This window comes from Narcine bancroftii, chromosome 9 (genome assembly GCF_036971445.1).
Source record: "Narcine bancroftii isolate sNarBan1 chromosome 9, sNarBan1.hap1, whole genome shotgun sequence".
Lineage (NCBI taxonomy): Eukaryota > Metazoa > Chordata > Chondrichthyes > Torpediniformes > Narcinidae > Narcine > Narcine bancroftii.
The window spans coordinates 65,872,872-65,898,429 of NC_091477.1; the positions used below are offsets into that span (position 1 = coordinate 65,872,872).

The 25,558-nt window shown below is 39.7% G+C and overlaps 1 protein-coding gene across 7 annotated transcripts in view; it reads right to left on the reverse strand.

Moving 5' to 3' along the window:
- Positions 1 to 3,971: 3,971 nt before the first annotated feature.
- The window catches only part of LOC138743722 (alpha-1,4-N-acetylglucosaminyltransferase-like), a 29,527-nt gene continuing 7,940 nt past the window's right edge, over positions 3,972 to 25,558 (reverse strand). Inside the window, exons 2-6 of one of the 7 annotated variants that reach the window (XM_069899363.1) lie at positions 22,971 to 23,036; positions 21,955 to 22,127; positions 19,669 to 19,812; positions 7,773 to 8,231; positions 3,972 to 5,799 (exon numbers count right to left, since the gene is read on the reverse strand). In XM_069899363.1, the coding sequence (XP_069755464.1) occupies positions 5,212 to 5,799; positions 7,773 to 8,231; positions 19,669 to 19,677 (1,056 nt within the window). In that variant the 5' untranslated portion in view covers positions 19,678 to 19,812; positions 21,955 to 22,127; positions 22,971 to 23,036 and the 3' untranslated portion in view covers positions 3,972 to 5,211. Of the gene's footprint in view, positions 5,800 to 7,772; positions 8,251 to 8,277; positions 13,635 to 19,668; positions 19,816 to 21,954; positions 22,128 to 22,864; positions 22,933 to 22,970; positions 23,037 to 25,558 lie in introns of those variants that run through there. The other 6 variants (XM_069899360.1, XM_069899364.1, XM_069899362.1 and 3 more) reach the window with 6 other exon arrangements.

Below are 25,558 nucleotides of genomic sequence, written 5' to 3' on the forward strand. Positions count from 1 at the left end.
GCTTTTCCTTGAGTGGCTAACCCTCGTCCTGTGTCCTTTCTTGCCATAGCTGGAGAAAAAGGTGACTTTAGCCGGGCAATGAGATCAGGGGTGCTGGCAGCCGTTATGGCAGGGATAGTGGGAGTAGCCGGACCTTGAAAGGAATCACCTGGGGGAAGCAAGCTCGCTAGCTTCGAGGTCGTCATTCTCAAGCTTGGCCTGTTTCAGCACTTGGCCAGTTCAACGTGAGTAGCCAGGTCCTTCTTACCTGACTTGAGCAGTCGCTGCCTCATATACCTCGAGCTGAGCGCCCCGACTAGAGTGTTCCGGATTTGTTCTTCCACACAAGCATGGCCTGGACTATTTTGATACTAAATCAAACCACTGCAAAATTATGAAACAATGACAGAGGCAGCCTTGCAAAGAATATCCGGATCTTGTAAAAATGAATATCCCCGAGATGTACAGTACATGCCCCTACACCTGAATAACCTTGTAAACCAGCTTGTAAAGATGTAGGCTATAACACCCACAACAACCTAGCCTAGTACAGATCAACGTAAACTAACCTAACTTCGGGGTTATTCATCTTTACAAGACTCGAATATCCTCCCCAATTCCATCTACGATTGCTAACGTTGTCAGAAATTCTACGCTAGGGCCTAGACTATTTATGTTCAGGCTTACTGCTTAAGCCTAGGCTATAGGCTAGACCCTAGGCTAGCATGACGCTGTCTCAATCTCATATTAAAGTACAAGTTCTCTTATTGATTAGCCTTTTGCCTGTTTTGATCTTGATAATAATAAGAGATGCTTCATCAGCTCCGGAATACATCGATCTTACTGGGTCAAATGAACACGAAATATGACATTTTTGGCAAGGGAGACAAAGGAGGCCTATAGCCAGTAGTTTAATTGAAGACATAATTCCTAAAAATATTTCACTGAGATAATATGATCAATTAATGGCAATAACTTCACGAGTTCACTGACAAGTCCCTCAGTTTATAAGGCCTTTAGTATTATTATTTTACCAGTTTAAACAAAGTCCATAACAGTGTTCTCTGCTCAGGGTCTGGGCTCAAACACGTGGGTGGGGCCCCCTTGATGCACAGGGCCCAATTTGATCAAATTGGTCAAATAGGCTTAAAACTAGCCCTGCCTAGAATATGACTTGCTATGCAGACGGCCAAACAATTAGAAAGTCCTATGTGTTCAACCTTAATCTATTTATATGTTTTTTTCTGGGCTCACCAACTTTGGGAGAGGCAGTAGAAAGATGGAGAACATTAAACAGGGTAGGATATTGTAAGATGTGGAAGGGTTCAGATGGGCATGCCAATCCCTGAAAGTTAATAATCAGGTTCCTGTGAGAGATGGGAAAATTGACCTAAAATTATGAACATGGAAGAAACTAAAGTTCATCAGTAAAATGGCTGTAACCAGTTCAAACAGGATAAGCTTGGGGCTTAGGATGCAGGAAAGCAGAGTCAGCACGATTAACATAAGAATCTTCTAGTCTTTGTGACAAGACCATAGGACTAAGATAAGGAATGGTAAGGTACAATAGAATGTAGGAAGTTGAGGTAGTCTGGATCAGATAAGGGTCTCCTAGCCCTGGACAGAAGTACCAAGTCATACATTTCTAATTAGCTAACCATACACAGATTTATACATATGAAATTAGCCAACCCTAGATAGAATGAGTCAACTCTGCATATCAAGAGACTGTAGCCCAGAGAATCAGGAAGGTGTGAATAAGGACAATGACATGATGGGGCACCCACAGGATACCCCCTGGTCCTCCAAGTGTACTGAAACTGCACGTAGGCAGGAAGGATTACCTATGGCAAACCCATCCAGGGGGGCAGAAGAATGTAAGGGGGAGGGCATTCTGATACTGAAATTGACTGTATAAAAGTTGGGTGAGCCCCAGTATGTGTGTGTATTCCCAGGGTAAGGGGAAGCACCCAACTTTGCATTGTTGTAGTAATAAATGTTCTTTGTTCTCAATTTTTGTCTCGAGCAATTTCTTTAAAGGTACTTTAATTTCTAACATTCCAAAAGTAATTATTGCAAGATGAAAATAAATAATGACTGCAGATGCCTGAAATCTGAAATACAGAAACAGAAACTGCTGGAAATTATCAACAAGTTTGGCCACATCTTTGAAAAGGGAAAAAGATCTTGTGGTTCTGATTCAAGAAGCTTTTTAAGAAACAAGAAAACAAGTCTGATGAATTTGACAATCCGGCATCAATTTACAACATCTTTCCTCAGACCAGGCCAGAAAAAAATTGTTTCAAAATCTTTTCTTTACACCAAGATGTCCACCCAAAAGTGTACTGTGGGCAAGATTTAAAATTTCATGCCATTAATTTCTAGGAACAACCACCTGATGAATCACAAACCCCTCTCTTCATTAGCAGGAATATCAAGAGGTCTCCATTTTCTCATCAACAATTCTCCATTCAAGTAAAATCCACAAGCCATTTCTTTAATCTCCGGTTCACTTACTTCTTTGTCCCTTATGTCAACAAGATCTGTATCTATTTTCTGTTGTTGAATTAACTCTATCCTTGACAAAGAGAAATTCTTACTCTCACAATTACCCTGCTCTTTCAAAACTATTTCAGAACCACTGGGCAAGTCTCTATCAACTGGATCTTCTTCAGCTCTCATAATTTTCCTGCCAAAGACCTTGTTACAGCACATGCTGGATATATTTCACAATACTCTTTAACCTCATCCTTACTAGGCTGATTTGTTAATCTCAAAACTGACCCAACTTTATCCTCTCCCAAATCATTCCCTGCATGGGGGTCCTACTACAACAGGTGCTTTGACTAATTCTGAATTTAGCAGAAATGTTAATTTTAATTTTAATATTGTGAAGAGATATTGACTCTACCTCACCTCCAACACCTTTAATCAAAGTTGTCTCCCCTGGGTCAGTCCTTTGATCAAGAGTTAAAACACTTTCCAACAACAGTGACTGAGCAGCCCCAGTATCTCTAAGAATTTTAACTGGAACCTGCGATTCTCCCTCCTTTACTGAAACCAAGCCCTCTGACACAAAAGGTTTGAAAACATCCATGACATCCTTACCAGGTTTGGAACACCTGTTTGAATACATGCTTCTGGCAAAACCTCCTTTTCTCATCTCTTTTTGAATACTAGACAATTCGCAATAACATGACCAGATTTCTTACAAAAATGACATACAAATCCAGAAATTCTGTCCTTTTCCACCTTCATCTTTTCTCTTAACATTCTCCCCAGACTTAATTTCAGGTTTACTATTCTGCTCCACATTAACCTTCTGAACAGGCTTATTAATCCGTTCAACATTAACTCTCTGAAACTGTTTAATATTCTGAAATATATTTTTGTGAATTAGGGCAAATTCGTCCACTAATCTAGCAATTTTCTGTCATGTCCCCACATCTCTCTCATCCAGATATAATTTAACCTCATTTGGAATACACCCTTTAATTTCCTCAATTAAAATCAATTTTCTCAATGTCAGAATCATTATTTATACCTTTTGAGGCGCACCAATGGTCAAAACATACAGATTTTCTTCAAAGCAAAATCCATATAAGATTGATTCCATGTTTTCACCAAATTCCTAAATTTCTCTTTCCTCTTCCACCTTCCATTTTTCTCTTTCTTCTTCTTCCACCCACAATTTCTTCAATTCCAATTGCAACTCAACAGATCTATCCTCTGGAACATTTTCTAAGTCTTTCTCAACAAAATTTCCCTCACCTATATAATATTTCACTATAATCCTCTATATTTGTATTTTCCTCATCCAATGCTTGACTTCAGTCAGTTTTAAAGCCTTAGAAATAACCATCAGCTCATTTTTTCTCTTGCTTTGCAGTTCTGCAGGTGATGGTTGTGACAAAAATGTATCAACCTCCATTGCTGCTGTTTTTCCACACACAAGCATTAAATTAGTTTTGAAAAAAAAACAATTTAATGAATAAATCACAAAAACTCCAATTTTTAATCTGAAAGGACGAGGCCCCATAAAATATTATTAGCCCAGAGGACTCCAAAACCCAGCAGCAATAGATATTCCTCCAAGACAAATAGTTACTTATACAAAAGTTGCTTTCAATTATCTTTAAACATGAAAACAGAATCATACTTTAACTTCACAAACGTAACTTAACCCACTTTTAATTCTAAGCACACGTGTATGTAAAATGTATGTACATTCAGAAAATTCTTTTGATGCACAGTCCTCATTCCTCCAAGTTCACTGGTTGGAGTCAATTCTTATACTATGCACAGAATTGAACATATGTAAAGTTCACCAGCCTTTGGTGCTTGAAAGGTGAATTGTCTGCTCAGAATGGTTCTTGTTGGTTTTCACAGAGATATTAGTTTTACGATGGACAGTTTCTTTCTGACGAAACCTGCTCCCTTCAAGGTTCTCCAGGTGATAACCTCTTTCTTTCAGGTCACCACAGAGTGCCTTTATGTTTCTCCTCTTCCAAGTGAAACATTAGATAGCCAGACCTCTCCTCTTGCATGAACCACAAGGGGGTTGACCAGGCTGAATCAAGTACTTGCAACCTGTCTTCCACATGTGTTTTCCGCAAGCTTGCCAGCTTGTTCTATACCAGTTCCAACTGCTGTTGCTGGCAGTAACACTGTAGAAGTGACCTCTCTCTCTGTGAGAGAAAGCCTGTTTAAGTCTCTCTGCTTGCAAAACCACATGACCATCTTTGAACAGCTCCAGACAATCTGCGACTCCAACATAATCTTTCATCTGTTGCCTTTTTGTAAACAACAATGCATTAGTGAGGTCTCTTGGACACTCTCCAAAGCTCTTGCAAAAGCAGTGGAGCCTATATGTCGAGCATTATCAGAGCTCCAGTATTTCAAATAATATCTTTTTTTAAGTGTTTGTATGTAACCTATTCGAAGAAACCTTTCCCAATTTATCTCCCAATAACATATCCATATACTATGTCACACTGCCGACTGCACACATTATCAAGACACATGGCACAAACTTGAAGTCGGATATTGACTTGGAAATTGGAGCTTGATTCTAATTTAAATTACACGAGTGAATTGGAGTTTATCAAGATTGGTTGTTTGAGAGTTACATAACTCAATGGAGTTTTATGTAATTCTGTAATTTGCGAAAATCTGTCAATTTAACTTTATCACTCATTGTGTAGTCTCATATCCTTAATCACTTTGAACTATTTAGTATTGAATTAAATTCTTGTATGCAATTGAACAGTATGACTTGGAAAAATGTTCAATTAACGATCCACTTCCAACAATGATGGCTTTTCTCTTGCCAGAGTTCTTGGAATTCCAGACGTGCGCTCCATATGTGTCTGAGAAGGTCCGCTCTATATCCTCCTTTTTCCAGGGAGCATTGTACCTCATCCAATTTGGATGTGGGATTGGGTAGAACCGATTTGTGGTCCATAAAGAGATGCCATTACATTCTTTGCCACTGAAGATGCCTAAATTTTCAATCCTGCACCATTTTTTCACCATTCGGGTAATCAGTCGAGGACCTTGTTGACCCCAAATATCTCCAATGTAGTTGGCCACAAAATCTAACATGCAATTCCACATGAATGGATGGTGCAGACTAAGTAAGCCCAAGGCCCCATTGCTGACTGATCTCCTGCTTTCTGGGCATAGAAAGTTAGCAATTGGCAAAGGCCTCAATGATATTATGTCAGTGTCCAGGTAGGTGCCTCCATACTTCCAGATCAATGCTAACCTACAGGCATCAGAAAACACCCGGATCCAATATTTCTCCTTCTCTGGATTTACCTGTGTGGCATTGGAGAAAGATATGTTTATTTCATTGTATTAATTTACATTAAACCATAAGTCATAGGACAGAAATTGGCTATTCAGCCCATCAAGCCTGCCTTCCAATTTAATCATGAGTTGATCCATTTTCCCACTCAACCCCTCTTCCCGGCCATCTCCCCATAACTTTTGATGCCCTGGCTAAACAAGAACCTATCAAACTCTGGCTTAAATACACCAATGACTGGACATCCACTACTGCGTGTGGCACAGATTCCATAGATTTTCCATCCTTCGGCTGAAAAAAGTCCAACACATCTCTGTACTAAGTGGAAGCCCTTTAATCCTAAACTTGTCCTAGACTTTCCCACCATGGGTAACAACCTTTCTGCATCTACCTTGTCCATGCCTTTCAACATTCAAAATGTTTCAATTGGATCCCTCCTTTTCCTGCTAAATTCAAATGAATACGGGCCAAGAGCTGTCAAACGCTCCTCTTATGACAACCCCTTCATTCTTGGAATAATCCAAGTGAACTTCCTTTGAACACTCTCCTAATTTCTCATAGATTCTTAAATGAGGGGCCCACAATACTCCAAATAAGGTCTCACCAGTGCCCTGTAGAGCTTCAACAACACATCGTATTTGCCTTCTTCACCACTCTCTCAACCTGAAAATTTATCTTCAGGCTGTCCTTCACTAGGAGTCCCAAGTCCCTTGGCATCTGGGTATTTCAATTTCAGCCTTGGGTGCTGTACCACAAACTTGTTATGTCAGGAATCACTCGGCTGGATCTTCACTGCACTCCATTTATCACAACTATATCCTGCCTTCTATAGGATATAGACCCATTCACAGCTTTGATGATCCACAGGCACAAGGATCAAATTGTCTACAAGGAAGAATTTGGAAGGTACATAGAGAGAAGCCACAGAGGTCATGAAACAAAAGTCTACAGACACCCTGATTGTGATAAAATAGAGAAAAACTGAAGGAATACAGCAGGTTTTTCAGTGTCTAAAGGAGGTAAAGATATATAATGAACATTTCGGGCCTGAGCCCTTCCTCAAGGTAAAGAGGGGCCACATAGGTCCTGGGGGATGCAAATTCTCGATAAACTGTAAACTGGTCATGTTTATTTCCAAAATGATTTTCACAATAAATTTAATTCTTTTGTCTTAATAAGCCCCAGACTAAGATAAATGTTCACTGAAATGTTGCAATAAATTAAATAAATTGGGCAACATGGTTGGCGTACAGTGCCAGCTGTATTTGAATCTCGCACTGTCTGCAAGGAGTTTGTATGTTCTCCCCTTATCTGCAGGGGTTTACTCCCAGGGATTCTGGTTTCCTCCCACCATTCGAAATGTACAGAGGGTGTAGGTTAATTGGGAGTAATTTGGGTGGCATCCACCCGTGGGCTGAAATGGCCTGTTTTATTAAAATTCAGACATACTGCACAGTGACAGGCCACTTTGGCCCAGAAGTCCTTGCTGCCCAAATTACACCCAATTAACCTATACCCTTGGTTCATTTTGAATGGTGGGAAGAAACTGGAACCCCTGGGGAAAACTAATGCAGATACAGGGAGTACATACAAACTCCTTACAGAGAGGCGTGGGATTTGAACCCCAATCCCAATCTCTGGCAATGTGAAGGTATTGCGCTAACTGCTACACAAACCGTGCCACACATCTTTCAAGTAATGAGGAGACCAAAAATGGACACAATACTCCAAATCTGACCTCACCAACCATGCTGTATAACTAAGTATAAATTTAAGAAGGGATGAAATCTTTGTGCTTTGTACTTGTGGCTAAGATTTTCATTGATCTCAGTTGATTCCTCGTCATAAGCCTGACCAGGTAAAGAAGAAAACACGGTATATCTCACCCTTTCCACAAACATGATGCAAAAGCTTCCATTTATAAATGTTAATTGGAGTCAGACAATTAATTTACTCATTGAAATAATTTCTTGTCATTGGTTACCTTTAGATACCAGCTTTTTAATGGAGTGCCTTCGAAAAGTTCCATGGCATTTAATGGTAAAATAACCACATTCTCCAATGAGGAGAGCAAGTGGATGCCTCTGTACTCAGGCAGTGGATACTGGCTCAAGTTGCCACTGAATCCCTTCATGAAGTAATAGATTTGTTTGTCTGGGTTTTGATGAGCAGCAGATTCCACCGCACACACCGCCAATGGCGTTGGCTCCATGTTGTCAGTCGTCTCCACAAACATAATCCGGGATTCCATGGTTGGAGTAGAAACATTAGTGGTGGCCTTCTCTTTCATTGATGATATCCTTGAGTTGGAGCGTTCAATTAATTGAATATTGCTCATTTTCCAGTTCAGGTACAACAGACCACAAGCTCCAATTATGAAGACAATTAACCATCCTTTTATCATCGAATTCATGTTGTGAAGTTGGTGTTTCTCCAAAGCTTCCTTTGAAATAACACATGCACTTTAAAAAAATTCAAACACAGTTTATTAATGATTACATTGACGTGTTCAAATGCATGTAATTTTGTTTCATTTGTGCTGCATTTATTGTAATCTATAATTAACAACAGGTGATGGTATCCAAATAATATGTTGATATAAAAGGGACAATGTGGATATCAAAAGGTGAGTTTCTCCCAATGAACAATAATCTACTCTGGATGACAGTGGAGTTGTGGACAGAACAAGTTAACTATCCACCAAGTTTTCATTAAGGGATAGGAGACAGTGAATAGAGTTGATAGATAAGAGACATCTGATTACTGATCCACCACAAAAACCACTGCTGAATTCTGACATTCCTGTCATCTGTAAAGAAAAGATGTAACCTGATATGGGGTCAAAATCGCATTGTGTCGACGACCTTTTGTTTTTGTAAATTTAGTTGGAACATGAAGAAAGTTGTGAGGGGATATTTGTGACAGAATCAAATTCTGTCAGAGTGCAACATAACATTCATTTCAGGGCTGTGATCTAGAGAGTTGAGGAAGCATCTTTGGAAAAGCTGATGTTCAGAGTGACTAGAATGTTACTGGCTACCGTGGATCTCTGCAAATTGAAAGGACATGAATTAAACCTCGAATGTTCAAGATCAAATTTGATGATGCACCTCAGTAGTTTGAAAGGATTTCATGGGCTAGATTGAGTCTATTTTATCTCCACTGTTTTTTTCAAACTTTATTTAAAGATAGAAAAAACATAGCATACAGTCCAATAATCGTCAAAAAATTTAACAAATATATATAAAAAAAAACTCAAAACCCCACCAAAAAAATACAATAATTTATTTTAAAACCCAAACCCGCCCTTCCACCCCTTCAGCCAGCTCCCTTAAGGGGAGCCAAAAATATAAATTATATACAAAAAAAATTATAAACGTTAAGAACAATTCAAAGTATATCTCAATGCATATATTCCAAATACGGAGACCATTTGCTAACAAAAAAAATAATTATCAGGTAAATTAATGGTAATTTTTTCCATAACAATATAAGTTTTCAATTCATTGTGCCAACGTCGGATATTAATCTCTGTATTGTCTTTCCATGTACTCGCCATACATTTATGCGCTACTGATAACAGCAAACATGCAAAAGCAATTTGAATTTGATCCAAACCTAACCCCCTCAACGAAATCAAATAACCCAGCAAGAAAATCATTGGGTCTAATGGTAATGTAAAATTGTAAAATTTTTCCAAAACCACTTTAATTCCTTGCCAGAATGGTTGAACTTTAACACAATTCCAAACAGCATGTAAAAAAGTTCCAATACATGAATCACATCTAAACCATAAGTCTGAATTACTAAATCCATATTTTTTTAATTTCTCCGGAGTCAAATATAATTGATGTAAAACATTATAATTAACCTTTCCATATCTTACATTAGTCAACTTAATTACATTGTCCTGACACATATCCACCCAATCATCTTCAGGAAAAATAAACACTAAATCACATTCCCATTCAAGTTTAGATTTATCCCAATCTGGTTTATCCATATTATCTTGTAACAAATTGTACATAACCAAAATATAACCCTTTTTGGTTCAGAAGAAATCAAAGACTCAAATCTCGACAAAGTAGATAAATTCATCTCTACCATAATTATCCTTTACCAAGGCTCTAAGTTGGGAATACACAAAGAAAGAATTTACAGATATATCAAATATCTCTCTCAATTGATTAAAAGAAAGAAATTGTCCCTCTTCAAAACAATCCTGTATTGTCTTTATACCCTTAAAATCCCAACTCTTTAAATAATTATTAAACATTGAAAAATAATTCAGTTGGTTTTTATACAATGGGGTTAAAATTGATAGTTTATCTTTTGATCCCAAAACCCTATTTTTTTTAATCCAGATCTTTATCAAATGTTTCAATACTGGCATATTAAATTCCTGTAACAAATTCAAGTTCCAACGAAATAAAAATTCATGTAACTTGACCTCAAAAATACATGCCATTTCCACCTTAGCCCAGCTATGAGGTTGATCTAAATCCATCAACCTACTAATAAACTTCAAGTGGGCTGCTTCATAATAATTTTGAAAATGTGGTAACTGAAGTCCACCTAACGCATATTTCCATGTAAGATTATACAATGCCACTCGAGCTAATTTACCTTTCCATAAAAACTCCTGCACTACCTTATTTAAATCCTGAAAACAACCTTTTGAAAGTAAACAAGATATTAACTGAAATAAATATTGAACTTAGGGAAAAATATTCATTTTATTACAATTGACCCTACCAATTAAAATCAATGGAAGATCGTTCCACTTAATCAAATCTGCTTTAATCCATTTTAATATAGGCACATAATTTAATGGATACAATGACTGATAATTAACTTCTGCAAGCACACCTAAATATTTAATTTTATTTGTCCACCTTAATTTTGTAAGAATTTTAAATTCTGAATAATCTCCTATTCCAACTGGTAAATTTTCACTTTTATCCTAATTAACTTTATATCCTGACAGTTCTCCAAATTTATTCAAACACTCTTTTAACTGCTTCAATGACCGTTCCAGTTCCGTCAAATATATCAATATATCATCTGCAAATAAATTAATCTTATATTATTCATTCATAACCTTCATCCCTCTAATTTCATAATTTTGCCTAATAGTCTTAGTTAATGGTTCATAGTCAATGCAAATAAGGTTGGTGACAATGGACAACCCTGCCTAGTTGAATGAGTAAATGGTAAAGAGATCTGAACATTTGTCACCACCCTAGCAATTGGGTTCATATATAAAGCTTTAACCCAACCAATAAAAAAAGAGCCGAATTTAAACTTTTCTAACACCTTAAATAAAAAATCCCACTCAATCCTATCAAAAGCCTTCTGCATCTAGTGCAACTACCAGAGGATGGGTAGGCTGCTTTTGGTATGCATTGACCAAAGTAATTAATCGAAGAAGATTATCTGTTCTTAATAAAACCAGTTTGATTACTATGTATCAACTTGGGTAAGTATGTAGCAAGTCTATTAGCTAATACCTTGGCGATAATTTTATAATCTACATTTAATAAAGAAATAGGTCTATATGAAGACACTTTTAATGGAACTCTATCATTTTTTGGAATAACACTTATTAAAGCACTTGAACAAGAATCTGGCAACTTTTGTTCTTCAGTAACTTGTTTTAACACATCTTCAAATACAGTAGATAAATCATCTTTAAAAAATTATAAAATTCTTCAGGAAATCCATCATTCCCTGGGGTCTTTCCATTTGGCATTTCCAGTATAGCTTAGTTAATTTCAAGATCTGAATATGGAGATTCCAATTCCTGAATATCTTTCTCATCTAGTACCAGTAACATTAATTTAGATAAATAAGATCCAATAGAATCTTTGTCCTGCTTCCCCTCAGCAGTATATAATTTTTGATAGAATGAATAAAACTGATCATTAATTTCCTGATGCTTATAGGTAATTATTGAATTCTTTTTAATGGCATTAATAATCCGATATGCCTGTTCAGCTTTCAATTGCCAACAAAGTACATTATGAGCTCTTTCTCCCAACTCATAATAATGTTGTTTAGTTCGATTAGTTAAATGCTCAAATTGATAAGTTTGTATAGTATCATAACATAATATCAATTTTGCTAATGCAGCTTTTTTGCCTTCGGTCACATCCTTCTGAAAATCTTTATCTAACTCAGAAATCTGGTTTTCCAATTTTAAACTTTCTGCCATATGTTGTTTCTTAACTTTCATAGAATAACTAATAACCTGTCCGCTCAAATAAGCTTTTAACGTGTCCCACACTACAAAATAACTATCAACAGAATTAATATTCTCATTCAAAAATAAAGAGATATGCTCTTTTTATTTCAATAACATTGCAATAAACCTCCAACTATATGATGAGCGTACCACTTCTGAACTTTCACAGGAAAAAAAGTAATAATGAATGGTCTGATAGAACTCTACTTTAATATTTAACTTGTAGTGCTCTACCCTGTAGGTGTGCTGATACCAAAAAAAAATCAATCCTTGAAAACAAATCATGTCGTGATGAATAAAAAGAAAAATTTTCCTCCAAACATCTACCAGATTTAAATCTTCCATCAATGCTTTGATCTGTATTGCCATCTTTGATTTCCTTATATTCTTTGGGTTTCTATCCAATAAAGGTTCCAAAACACAATTAAATTCTCCACCAACTAAAATATTTTCATTAGCTTGAGTTAACAATAAAAAAAAGCTTCTGAAATAAACTGCTCATCTTCTATATTAGGCGTATAAAGATTAAGCAAAATCCAAGACTCAGCAAAAATTTTACAATTCACCTGTAAAACTTTACCTACATTTCCCTCTGAAGATTCCAATTCAAATGATAAATTTATATAAATCAAAATCGCTACCCCTCTTGCCTTATAATTAAAAGAAGAAAAGATAAACACGTCCAACCCAATCTCTTTTCAATTTCAAATGTTCCTTTCCGGTCAAATGTGTTTCTTGTAAAAAGGCAATATCAATTTTCATTTTTTTAATATAAGCCAATACCCTCTTTTGCTTAATTGGATTATTTAATCCCTGAACATTAACAGTTGCAAAATTCAAAGTAGACATTTTTACTAACTACTAATATATTTCTTTGGCTTGGCTTCGCAGATGAAGATTTATGCAGGGGTAAATGTCCACATCAGCTGCAGGCTCATTTGTGGCTGACAAGTCCGATGCGGGACAGGCAGACACGGTTGCAGCGGTTGCAGGGGAAAATTGGTTGGTTGGGGTTGGGTGTTGGGTTTTTACTCCTTTGTCTTTTGTCAGTGAGGTGGGCTCTGTGGTCTTCTTCAAAGGAGGTTGCTGCCCGCCGAACTGTGAGGTGCCAAGTTGCACGGTTTGAGGCGATATCAGCCCACTGGCGGTGGTCAATGTGGCAGGCACCAAGAGATTTCTTTAGGCAGTCCTTGTACCTCTTCTTTGGTGCATCTCTGTCATAGTGGCCATATAACATGATCTTGGGAAGGCGATGGTCCTCCATTCTGGAGACGTGACCTACCCAGCACAGTTGGATCTTCAGCAGCGTGGATTCGATGCTGTCGGCCTCTGCCATCTCGAGTACTTCGATGTTAGGGATGAAGTCGCTCCAATAAATGTTGAAGACGGAGTGGAGTCAACGCTGGTGGAAGCGTTCTAGGAGCCGTAGGTGATGCCGGTAGAGGACTCATGATTCAGTGCCGAACAGGAGTGTGGGTATGACAACGGCTCTGTAACGCTAATCTTTGTGAGGTTTTTCAGTTGGTTGTTTTCCAGACTCTTTTGTGTAGTCTTCCAAAGGCGCTATTTACGCTCTATAAAATAACGCTCCCCTTTATAATCCTTCAAAAACACACAAAAAACACACCCCTCAATAAAAAAAATATTTATAAATATAACCCCAAAAAATATAAAAAAACACCCAAAGGTAGTAACAGCCTAAAAATCTGGGTGTGGTAAGCCCACTAGTGGCAGATGACAGTCAAAGCTTTCAGTGTCCTCCACCCCTCCAGCCAGATACACATTCATTATGTAATTAAAAACAATCAAATATAGTAAATATATTCAACCCAATGATTCCAAGCCCAATGATTGTTCTGGATCTTCAATGTCAAGATGACTTCATATCCGCTCTTCTTTCTTTCCATTCTTTCCATACCCATTCCCGTTCCCATTTCCATTTCCATTTACCCTCCTCTTAGGAGATGATGGTGAAGACTGCCCATTTCTTCGCAATTCTGGCAATGAATTAGCAAAAACCAAAGCATTGTGATCCTTCTCAAAAAGTTTAGATTGAAATTTTCTATGAAAAACCTTCAAAATTGCAGGATAATGAAAAGCAAACTTATAGCCCTTTCGCCACAAGACATCCTTAGCCAAGTTAAATTCCTGTCGTCTTCTAATAATCTCTTGACACAAATCACCTTAAAAAACACTATTATTTTGAATTATCATCGGGGATCAACTCTGTTGCACTTTCTGTACTGCCATTCGGAGAATCATTTCTCTACCTTGATATTTCAAACAACAAATAAATACTGCCCTTGGTGTTTGTCCTGGAAGTGGTTTTTTTCCTCAATGTTCTATGGGCCCGATCCAGTTCCAAACCTTCAGGGAAAAGCTCTTTACCCAGTATCTCTGGGATCCAATGCTTAAATTTTTTTATTGGACCAGAACCTTCAAAGTCCTCTGGAAGACCAACTATTTTCACATTATTTCCCTCCCTGGCTTTGATTTTCCAATGAATCAATCTTCATCAATAAATCCCTTCTTTGAATCCCTCAATCCACAAAAGAACCTTCTACTTTTTCCACTTTTTATTTATTGCGTTCCATCTGATTTTGACATTCAGAAAAGGTTGTTTCAATTGTTTAAAAGTCATCTTGTACAATATCAACAGATTTTATGCATCTGTTAATATCACTGTTAACTACAGTCATTTCTAGTTTCATAGTTGACATTTCTTCACATAAAGTATTTATTTTTGTTTTCACCTCCATAAATCCTTGGGTCATTTGAGTTGACATTAGGGTGGGCACTCAACTCTTTTTTTCCCCCCAAAGTGACAATAGTAAATATCATAGGACATCTGTTTAAGGTGAATGGAGGAAAGTTGAGGGAGATGCAAGAAGTACATTTTTTAACACAGAGAATAGTGGGTGCCTGAAATGCATTGCCAGAGGTGATGATGGACCTGAGACAGTTAGGATATTCAAAGATAGTGTCTTGGATGTAAGATATATAGAATGTTTTGGGTGGGAGGTGGGATAAAATTGGTTTCTTGTGGACTAGGTAGTTATTGTTGTGGGAAGTACATCATTAAGCACCACAGTGGAAACTGAAGAGTCTGTTCTCTGTTGTAATGTTTCATGTTCAATTGCAGGAATGCTATTTGGAATGTATGTGTCAGATTTAATATGAGCTCATTACCAGCACTTTGTGCATGGTTCTAGTGTAGCATTACTATAAATGGGAGTGGGTTGAATAATCTGTTCCCCTGCTGTATGTCCCTATGTCCCTAGGCCAGAACTGATTCGAATGCAAACTTTTCTTTATCTGAACTTGATAAATACACTCTTGTGTCCCATTTGCTCAAATGAGACCATGCCTTCTCTTGACTTTTCTCCATGAAAGCAGCAAATCAATGTATCTTTAAGCTACCCTGCTCTGCAAATCCACTTAATCTCTAACTACATTTGGTGTTACATATTCATCATTTCACACTTCTAAACCTCAAATAGTATAATCGCCTGAAGACATGAGAATGTCGCTCTTGTTTATGATTCATTCAAAAAAGATCCGTACCAAAGTTGAGTTGAGTTTTCCATGGTTTATTAAACCTTCAATATCCCACTACATTATTACAATAGAGACACTTGTCTGATGTCTCAGAGTACACCACCGATGTAAGGCACATCTTGGAAAAGACAACGTGGTTGCAGACGCCTTGTTGAGACAGAGAATATACTCTCTGGCTAATGGGCTGGATTTCGTGGCACTGGCAGTGGCACAGCAGCAGGACGACAAGGTACATCAGTACAGGACTGCCATACAGGGCTGCAGCTTTAGGACATGCCAGTCGGTACATGTAACACTACCCTCCTGTACGATGTGGCCATGGGGCATGTTCGGCCAATCATCCCAACGGCATGGAGGCAATGACTCCATCCACGGGCTGGCACATCCATCAATCAGGACCACGGTCTGGTGAAGTAAGTGTGGCATTGGTTGTTGAAACAATTCAGTGGACAGACCAAGATGTGCAGACAAACAGACAAGGTACAGCAGCACACCAAAATCCCACCCCCCCCCCCACAGCCTTCTGAGCCAAAAGAATGGTTTGACCACATTCATGTGGATGTCGTGGGAACCTTACCAGTCTCACAGGGTTTCCACTACCTGTTCACGATGGCCGCTCACTTGCACCATGAGAGGCCAAGTGTGGATCAACAGTGCTTTGAGTGCCCAGTACTCACCCTCCTCTGGGGACTGTTGGAGGAAATCAGAGAACCGCCATTCTGTCTACGGATCCAGGGCACTTACTACGTAGAAGGAGAGTGTGAAATCCAATGTAATTTGCTGAATAGAAATTGGGCTACCACCTGATAAACCACACAAGTGGCTGTGAAGTCCAAAATGTTGGTAATTTGAGATAAACTGCATGTAGTGAAGAAAAGTTCTCCATTCTTGGGTAGAAATAACATCTCTACCCCCGGGGTCACCAATGAACTGAAGTGCTACTCACTGAGCTATGAAAGGAAGTCAAGTACACATTGTAGAGCCGAGATCAGGACTAATTTATTCAGGCCTTCACTCTGTGCTGTTGTGCACTCCTGATCCCGTCATTCAGACAAAAGTGATGACGTAGAATCAGAGAAAAATCCATCCGCTTTGCTGGCTGTTTTCCTGTGCTTGTAGAACTGCGTCCATGATGGGAATAAAGGGAATGTCAATGATGGGGGCGAAAGGGAATATCAGTGATGGTGAATAAAGGGAACGTTAGTGTTGAAGGGGAAGGGAATGTCAGTGATGGTGGGACCAAGGAAATATCAGTGATGGGGAATTAAGGGAATATCAGTGATGGGGAGGGGAAAAGTGAATGCCAGTTCTGGGGACAAAGGGAACATCAGTGATGTGGGGAAGGGGATGTCAGTGATGGGGGGATAAAGGGAAGGTCAGTGATGGGGACAAAGGGAAGGTTAGTTATAGGGGATAAAGAGAATGTCTGTGATGTTGGAACAACGGAATATAAGAGCTGGGGGATGAAGGGAATGTCAGTGATGGGCCATAAAGGAAATGTCAGTGATGGGCCATAAAGGGAATGTCAGTGATGGCGGTGGGGGGGGTCAAAGGGAATGTCAGTGATGGGTTAAAGGAAATATCATGGGGCATAAATGGAATGTCAGTTATTGGGATAAAGGAAATATCAGTGATGGGGGGACAAAGTGAATGTCAGTGAAGTGTTTTAAAGTGAATGTCAATGATGTCAACAAAGGGAATGTCTGTGGTGGGGATAAAGGGAATATCAGTGATGGGGGATAAAGGACACCTCCCTCTCTCTGTAATTTCATCTCCTTTCGTCCAGCTCTGCATTTAGAGATCTACCCTACTCCCACTCCCCCATCAATTCTCAGCCTTTTTCCTCCTTCCCTCCTCTCGCCACGTCCATCTATGGATTCCTGATTGTTGAGTGATGCTCCTCCCCCTGCCCCTCTACCCCTCCCCCTCCACCCCTACCTTTCCATTCAGGTACCTGCCTGCTTTTTGCTCATACCTTGACAAAAGGCTCAAACCCAAAATGTTGGTTGTATATCATTGCCTCCTACAGATGTTGCGGGACCTGCTGAATTTCTCCATAATGTATTCAAATTATGTCACTTTAGATGGAGGAAAAAGAAAAGAACCAGGCAATGAAAGTCACTGGGGTCAAGGCTGCAGGATTGTGGCTGGTTGCATATCATTGAACATGAGAGCAGGGCTGAGGAGGGCGAATGGCCACTTCCTGATGCCGTGTTTGTGTATTGAAAGCACAGAGCAAATCGAAAGGATGGAATCCTGAGACAGCAACTTCAATGAAAGCTGTGGATCTTCAAGATGAAATGTGCAGCACGTTCACAGCATCGAGTGTTTGTACATGTACAAGTGACCTGCTTGAAGAAGTCAGGAAGTTTGCAGATGACACGAACTTGGAAGAGTTGTGGATGGAATTGAAGGATATAGAAGGTTACAAGTGGATATAGATAGGATGCAGAAATGGGCAGAAAAGTGGATAAGTGTTTAGTGATGCAATTTGAATGGACGGACCAGAGGCTGAGTACAGGGTTAATGGTTGATTACTTAAGAGTGTTGATGAACTGATGGACTTTGGGTTTCAAATCCATAAATCCCTCAAGGTCACCACACAGGTTGATAGGATAGTTAACAAGCCCTGTGTTTCATTAATAAGAGGATTGAGTTCAAGAGTAGAGAAGTCATGTTTCAAATCAACAAATCTCTGGTGAGACCACACTTAGAGTATTGAGTTCAGTTCTGGCCACCTCATTATACGAAGGTTGTGGAAGCTATGGAGAGGGTGCAGAGGAGATTTACCAGGATGTAGTCTGGAAATGGGAAACAAGTCTTATGAGGCAAGGTTAGCAGAGCTGGGGCTTTTCTCTTTGGATTGAAGAAGGATGAGAGAAGACTTGATAGAGGACTACAAGATTATCAGAGGCATTGATAGGGTGGACAACCAGCACCTGAGGACATGAGTACAAAGTGAAGGCGGGAAGTTTTGTGGAGACAGCATGGATAAGTTTTTACACTGAGAATTGTGGGTACCTGGAATGCCTTGGCAGGGATAGTGGTGGAGGCTGAAACATTAGAGGATTTTAAGAGATTTTTAGATAGGCACATGGATGAAAGGAAAATTAAGGATTATGGGGTAAGTAGGGTTTAGTACTTATATTTTAAAAGGAATATGTGGGTCGGAACAACATTGAGGACTAAAGAGCCTGTACTGTGGTGTTCTAAGGGATAGTGTCCAGAGAATTTTGTTGATATTTAGACACAGAACATGGTAACAGGCCATTTCAGCCCACAAGCCCATGCTGCCCAATTAGACCCAATGAACCTTTACCTTTCGGTACATTTTGAACAGTGAGAAAAACTGAAGTCCCCAGAGAAATCCCATTCAGACACGGGTAGTACATGCAAACTCCTTACAGACAGAGCGGGACTCAAACCCCAGTCCCAAGTGTTGGTGCTGTAACAGTGTTGAGCAAAATGCTACACTAACCAAGCCACCACAAAGATCACTGCTGCATTCCAACATATCTGTTATATATAAAGAACAGATCAAACCTGATATGGGGTCAAAGTCAAATTCATTGATGAACTGTTTCTGCAAATTTCTAATGGAACACAATGAAAATTGTGAAGGAATATTGTCACAGGCTCATTATTAAGTGCAACGGATTATTCATTTCAGGGCTGTGGGCTGGAGAGTTGACATAATAGCCTTGGAAAAGTTGATGTTCAGAGACACCAAGATGTTACTGGCCTCCAAGCATTTCAACAAGTTAAAGCAAGTTGAAAGGACATAAATTAAACCTTCAAAGTACAAGCATGGCATTTTCATTTGCTTTATAATCTATTTTAATCAAAGTCTGTGCCTGAATTATGTAACATTGGTCATGGACATCTTCCTGTGTGATTGGCCAGAAGTTCAGAATTCTTCTTCCTCCTGCCTTTTTTTTTGTTTTTTTTTGTATTTTATCTGGCTTTTCCCCTATTGTGTCAACTTGGTCAAATTTCTTTGCACCACCTCCCAGAGCCAATACATCTTTCCTCAAATAAGAAGACCAGAAGGGCATGTAATATCCAAATGCAACCTCACCTGTACCATGGACAGTTGCTCCACTTTCCCTAGGAGATAGCCTTCTGCAAGTCAAACCTGCTCCTCCTGTATTGATCTTGATCTTCAGATGAATGCCTGTGATCTGGCTTCCAGCAGTTTCCAGATTTTATTGTTCATCCAGAGCTTCTGGTGGGGAGAAAACCCTGAATGATCTGGTGGGGACACACTCTTCCACAGCTGTTTTGATGAAGTGTGTGAAAGCCTTGGTGTACTTGTTCGGATTTGCAGCGGAGTTCTTGAACACCGCCAATCCACTGACTCAAGGAACTCTTCTTCAATCTACTGTGCCCATTTTCCAACTGTCCTGACCTCTGTAGCCTCTCTTTTTAGGCTCTGTTTGTATGAAGGCAGAAGGAGCACAGCCAGGTAACCAGACTTGTAAAAGTCTAGTCTTGGGAAAGATTGGGGGTCTTTCTTATCTTTGTGTAGGAGTGATCTATATCATTTGTCTTTGGCATGGTAGATGTGTCTTCCACCATGAAGACCAACACAAAAGAGTCATTCAAGGTCTCAGCCATTTCCTCATTCCCCAATATCAATTCCCCCTTCTTATCTTCCAAGGGACCAAATTTCTCTTTCACCATCTTCTTGTGCTTTGTATAAGGATGAAAACTTTGACTGTCCCTTTTTATATTTTTTTGCTAATGTTTTCTCATAGTCCACCTTCCTTCTCTTTTTAGCTCTCTTTGTGATTCTTTGTTACTTTTTAAAGATTTCCAGGTCTTTTAGTTTTAGACTGCTCTTAGTGTCTTTGTACACACAAGCTTTTATTTTCAAGCCTTCCTTTATTTCCTTTGGAACCTCAGACTGGCTGTCCCCACCCTTGCACTCCTTGCTTTTAACTGGTAGACAGGTTAAAGGTAGACTGATAACTAGTAGACTGGGTTAAAGCTATCTGGTAAAAGGATGATAGCCAGCACCTTTGTCCCAGGGTGTGAGTAGCAAACTCCAGAAGACATCGGTACAAAGTGAAGGGAGGAAGGTTGATGGAGACAACAAAGGCAAGTTTCTTTTTTACACAGAGAGTTGTGGGTGCCCAGAATGCATTGCCAGGGGTGGTGGTGGATGCTGGAACAATACGGACATTTAAGAAACTCTTAGATGTGCACATGGATGATAGTAAAACAGAGGGTTATGAGGTCAGGAGTGTTTAGTTCTTATTCATAGGTGTCTAAGTTTTTGAACAACATTGAGGGCCAAAGGACTTGCACTATGATGTAACGTTCTATGATCAAAAGGGCACTTCACAAGGACTTTAAATTTCCTCTGCCTCAAGGTCTGGTCATGCAAAATCAAAGGATAGAAGCAGTGTTGCTGGACCCATCGTTTACAATCAGTTTCAACTTGGAACAAACTATAGTGGCCAATTACCCCAACATTCAGTATGTTTTTGTGAATGTGAAAGAAACTGGAGCACCCAAGTATACTTATACAGTGAGAACGTGCAGACTCCACACAAACTATGACTAATATCATTTCATTGGAGCTGTGAAACAGCAGTTCTAATAACCATGCCACTGTGTGGCCTCAACTTCTCCCTCCACAGATGCTGCTTGACTTCTTGGACATTTGCAGTCAATGCTGTTTATTCTCTCTCTTCCCCACTTCCCCCGATACACTCCCTCTCCTCATTCTCATTCATCTCCTCCTATTTTCACCTCAACTGCAGTTAACAAGCCCTCACCACTGGACCCATTTGTGTAGTTGGTCTCCCTCGGTGTGCATCTAATCACAGACACTCCCTGTGTCCTCCACACTCCTCCATATTCTTTGAATTTCAAACATCTCAAAATTCCAACATTTCCTCATTCTAATTGACATTACTTGCCTGAAACATCAACTCTGTTAACTCCCTCCACAGATAAAATGCAACTAGACAAACATCTATCATGTAAAATCCATACATAGGGTCAACAAAAGTTCACTTTTGGATGAGGACAGATATGGAATGGAGCTTGTTCAGGATTCGGTAAAGGGGGATCGATTGGATCAAGTGGCACCACAGATCAGTGAAAATAGAAAACATTTCACAAAAACGATTACCATTCAGTTTGGCGTCAGTGAGAAAATTAGACCTTTTAATCTGTGACCATAATTAGCCCTTCATACTGTCAGCTCATGAGTTGGAAGAAGTGAATGTATTTACTTTTCATGGAGTGATCTCCTTACGCCAGAGGCAGAACAAATAAAACACAGTTTATCAAAACACAGACAAAATCACAACATGATTATGATGAAAATAAGTTAAAGATCATCGTCGCTCACCTGTGTTAAATTGATGGAGTCAATAAGACTGTTCTGGGTGTTGGACTCCGTGTTCTGGCTATTACAATTTTTACCTTCAGTTTAAAATGTTGGCATAGCTTATTAATCATCTCTGGGTGTGACACTCCAATGAAGGTTTTTGTAAAACTGAATAACCAGATGATATCATGATCCTTGAATAGGGCAGATAAAAATCAAATAAACAGAATTAGAACGTCAAGCACATTTCCATTCAATTAAATTTCATGAGAATTGGGGTGAGGACAGAAATTGCTGAAGAGATTTCAGTAAAGCTGAATGATTCTCTGTTTCTCTCTGCACAGATGCTGCCTGACCCTTCTGAAATGAGTATTTCCATGAAAGGTCATTGTCAGTCAACATTTCAGGCTGAAACCATCCATCAGGGCTGGGAAGGAAGAGGGCAGAAGCCTGAAGGAAAGGGAAGGTGGAGGGGGAGGAGCACAAGCTGCCAGATGAGAGGGGGAAGATGATGGGTTTGGAAAAATGGGAATGATGTAAGTGAGGAAGTGATCGGAGGAAGAGGCAGGGAGGTAAGGAAGGGACACTCTGGGGGCTGTGTGGAAGGGGAAGATGTCTCGGTAGAAAAGTTAACTTGGAAGAATGAATTGGAAGGATTACAACTCCCTCCTTTTAAAAATTATTACCAAGCAGCTCAGCTGAAATTTTTTGCTTCTCTGTTCAAGGGTTCTAAAATAGCAGCCTGCATTAAAATTGAACTGGATAAAATGAGAGATAATCTAGCAATAGAGGTTATTTACAAATGGGATTCAAAATTGTTATTTGGTTCAAGGGAAACATTGGATAACCATTTGGACAAAGTTGAACAATGCAATTGGTTCAAAGGGTGGTATCTCTCCAAAAACACATTTGTTTCAAAATAATTTTGTACCTTTTATGAAGGATAATCGATTGGCATAAGGTTTACAGTGGCCTTTATAGTGCCAGTGATCGGAACAGGGTTTTAAAAAACCACACTCTCAGTATGGAGTTTGTACCTTCTCTGTACTTCCAAATGAGCTTTCCCTGTGGGCTCTGGTTTCCTCCCACTGTTTGAAATGGACCTGGAATGTAAGTTAATAGGGTGAAATTGGGTGGAATGGAGCTGTGGTCTGAAATTGCTTCTTAGCGTGCCGTAAGTCTAAATTTTTTAAAAAGGAAAAAGATCAATCAGTCTTCCATGAACATTACATTTAGTTGGAAATTATTCACCAATTTGTTGCCATCGTTGCATCCTGTAAACTTTCTACCCAGAAAGTTATTCAGTTTGCGCCACTTCTTAGGTCCATCTCATTCCCTCAATTGTTTCCCTCATCAGTTCTCACGCACGTCTATTTAATGAACCTTATTTTACCCAGAATTTCATAATCAGCCTGTCTTTGGGCTGTAGCAGCAAACTGGAACAGTGGGAAAAATCCATCCAGTCACCAGGAGAACAAGGAAACACCACTATATTTCTCCAGATGCCAGGATTAAATTCAATTGCAGGAACTGTGGCTCAGTTTGCAGTACCCACAGTGACTCTGCACCACTTATCAATATTCCTGGTGAGGTCCTCTTGACTGACATTTTGAGCCCTGCTACAAATCTCCCACGTATCTGTGACAACAGGCCCTGATGTGTCCAATGATGTGTCATAACCATGTCAGATTTGAGGAGCAAAAAGGAGATCCTGGAATCTGAAACTGAACACAATCTGCTGTGGGGACACTGAGTCGAGCAGAATCTGTGGGGAAAAAATAATGGCCAACTTTCTGAGCTGAAACTCTACATAAAGACTGAGGGAAGTTAGTAGAGAAGCCAATGTGAAAGGGAGCAGGTGGGAGGGGAGGAACAAAGGATTGGTAAACCTGGCAGAGGTGAAACATGATGGTATAATGGTGTAATGTTATGCAAATTGGCTTGGGCTGGCTCGCCCCTTGATGACACTCTTACCTGGACTCCTTTCTGGGACCCAGGCCATAAAGGTCGGGCCACCTTTCCCTTCCCTGCACTTCCCCAGTTTGGATCCAGGCCAGCTGAAGTCTTTTGTGCTATAAAGCCTATCATTCCCCTCAAGTCTTTGTCATTGCAATTTTTTGGGCAACTGATAGTGCCCAACAGAGGGAGAGGACAGGTGGACGGAAGACAAAGGGAGAGAGAGGCAAGAAAAACTATCTGATCAGGTGCAGAAAGATGAGTTAAATCAGGAAATCCTCAGCAGCTGAGGTTCCTGATGAAGAAGTGAAAAGTTGCTGCCTTTTACTCCTCATGGATGTGGCGTGACCTGTTGAGTTTTTGTGTTTTGGTGTCATCAACAACAACGAAGAGTCGCATTGTAGAGAATATGGTGCAAGAATAACAACCGGAGAAGATGAAACCAAGGAGAAGATTGTGGACTTCAGGAGGACCACAAACAACCACCCTCCTCTACATATCAACAACTCAGTAGTGGAGAGAGTAGAGAGCACCAAGTTCCTTGGAGTCCATTTAACAAGTGGCCTATCATGGACACTCAACATCTCCTCCCTTGTCAGGAACATACGTCAGTGACTAACCCACACTACACAGGAGCGCAATCCTGGAATCCGAGCCACCTGGCTCCCCGCCTGTCTCCCCCCACCAGAAGTCGACCCCCAACAAGACATCGGACCATCCATTTCCCCGGGAGTCCTCCACCGACAATCCAACCCAAACTGTTCCCACCCCGGCCTCTCCCGCGACGGCCTCCTGCCCCGAGGAGCAACGCATGGACTTGCTGGCCCCTCATCAGTCCGGCAAACGGAAGAAGTTGCCCTGCGACTGAACCTCTAGTCAGAGGGAGAGTCTACCTTTCCCATTTTTTTTCTTTCTTTCCTCTCCCTCTTCCCCTTCCTCGTTATGGTTCCCGGAGGTCTCTATTTTAAAAGAGGGAGTGAATGTAATGATATGGTATTGTATGTTCTGACCAGTGCAGGCACAGGGTGGCTCGCCCTCCTGATGACTTCCTCTCCTACACTCCTCCCTGGACTCCTCCCCTGAGACTTAGGCCATGAAGTTGAGCCTTCTGGACATTTAGACACAGGCCAGCAGTCTTGTGTGTAATAAAGCCTATCATTCCCCTCAGTCTTTGTCTCTGTAATTATTGGGGCAACTGGTAGTGCCCAACTTACAGTGTAATTTTTTACATCAATTATATTTCACCCCTCAAATACTAAAGTGGTTTAATTTCATATCATCAGATTTATGTTTCAGATGTGGTAAAGAGTAAGGTTCTTTACTTCACTCAACTTGGTTGTGTCACAAAGTTGAAACATTTTGGCTGCAGTCAAACTATTTTTGGAAACAATATTAAAAGTAAAACTTGTTTGCCCCAATGTTGTTTTTAGTGGGAGTTATTAAAATGATTAGTTTAAAATTAAGATTAACTGTGGATCAAATTGAATTTTTACAATTCAATTTAGCTGTATCTAAGAACTATTTGGCCATTAAATGAAATCTGATATGGATTTGGGATTGGAAAGATGGCAGAAGGAAGTGAAATCTTGTGTCCTCTTGAAATGATAACCTATAATTTACGGGATATATAACATTTTTTCTCAAAAGTATTGAGCGGATATTTTCAAAA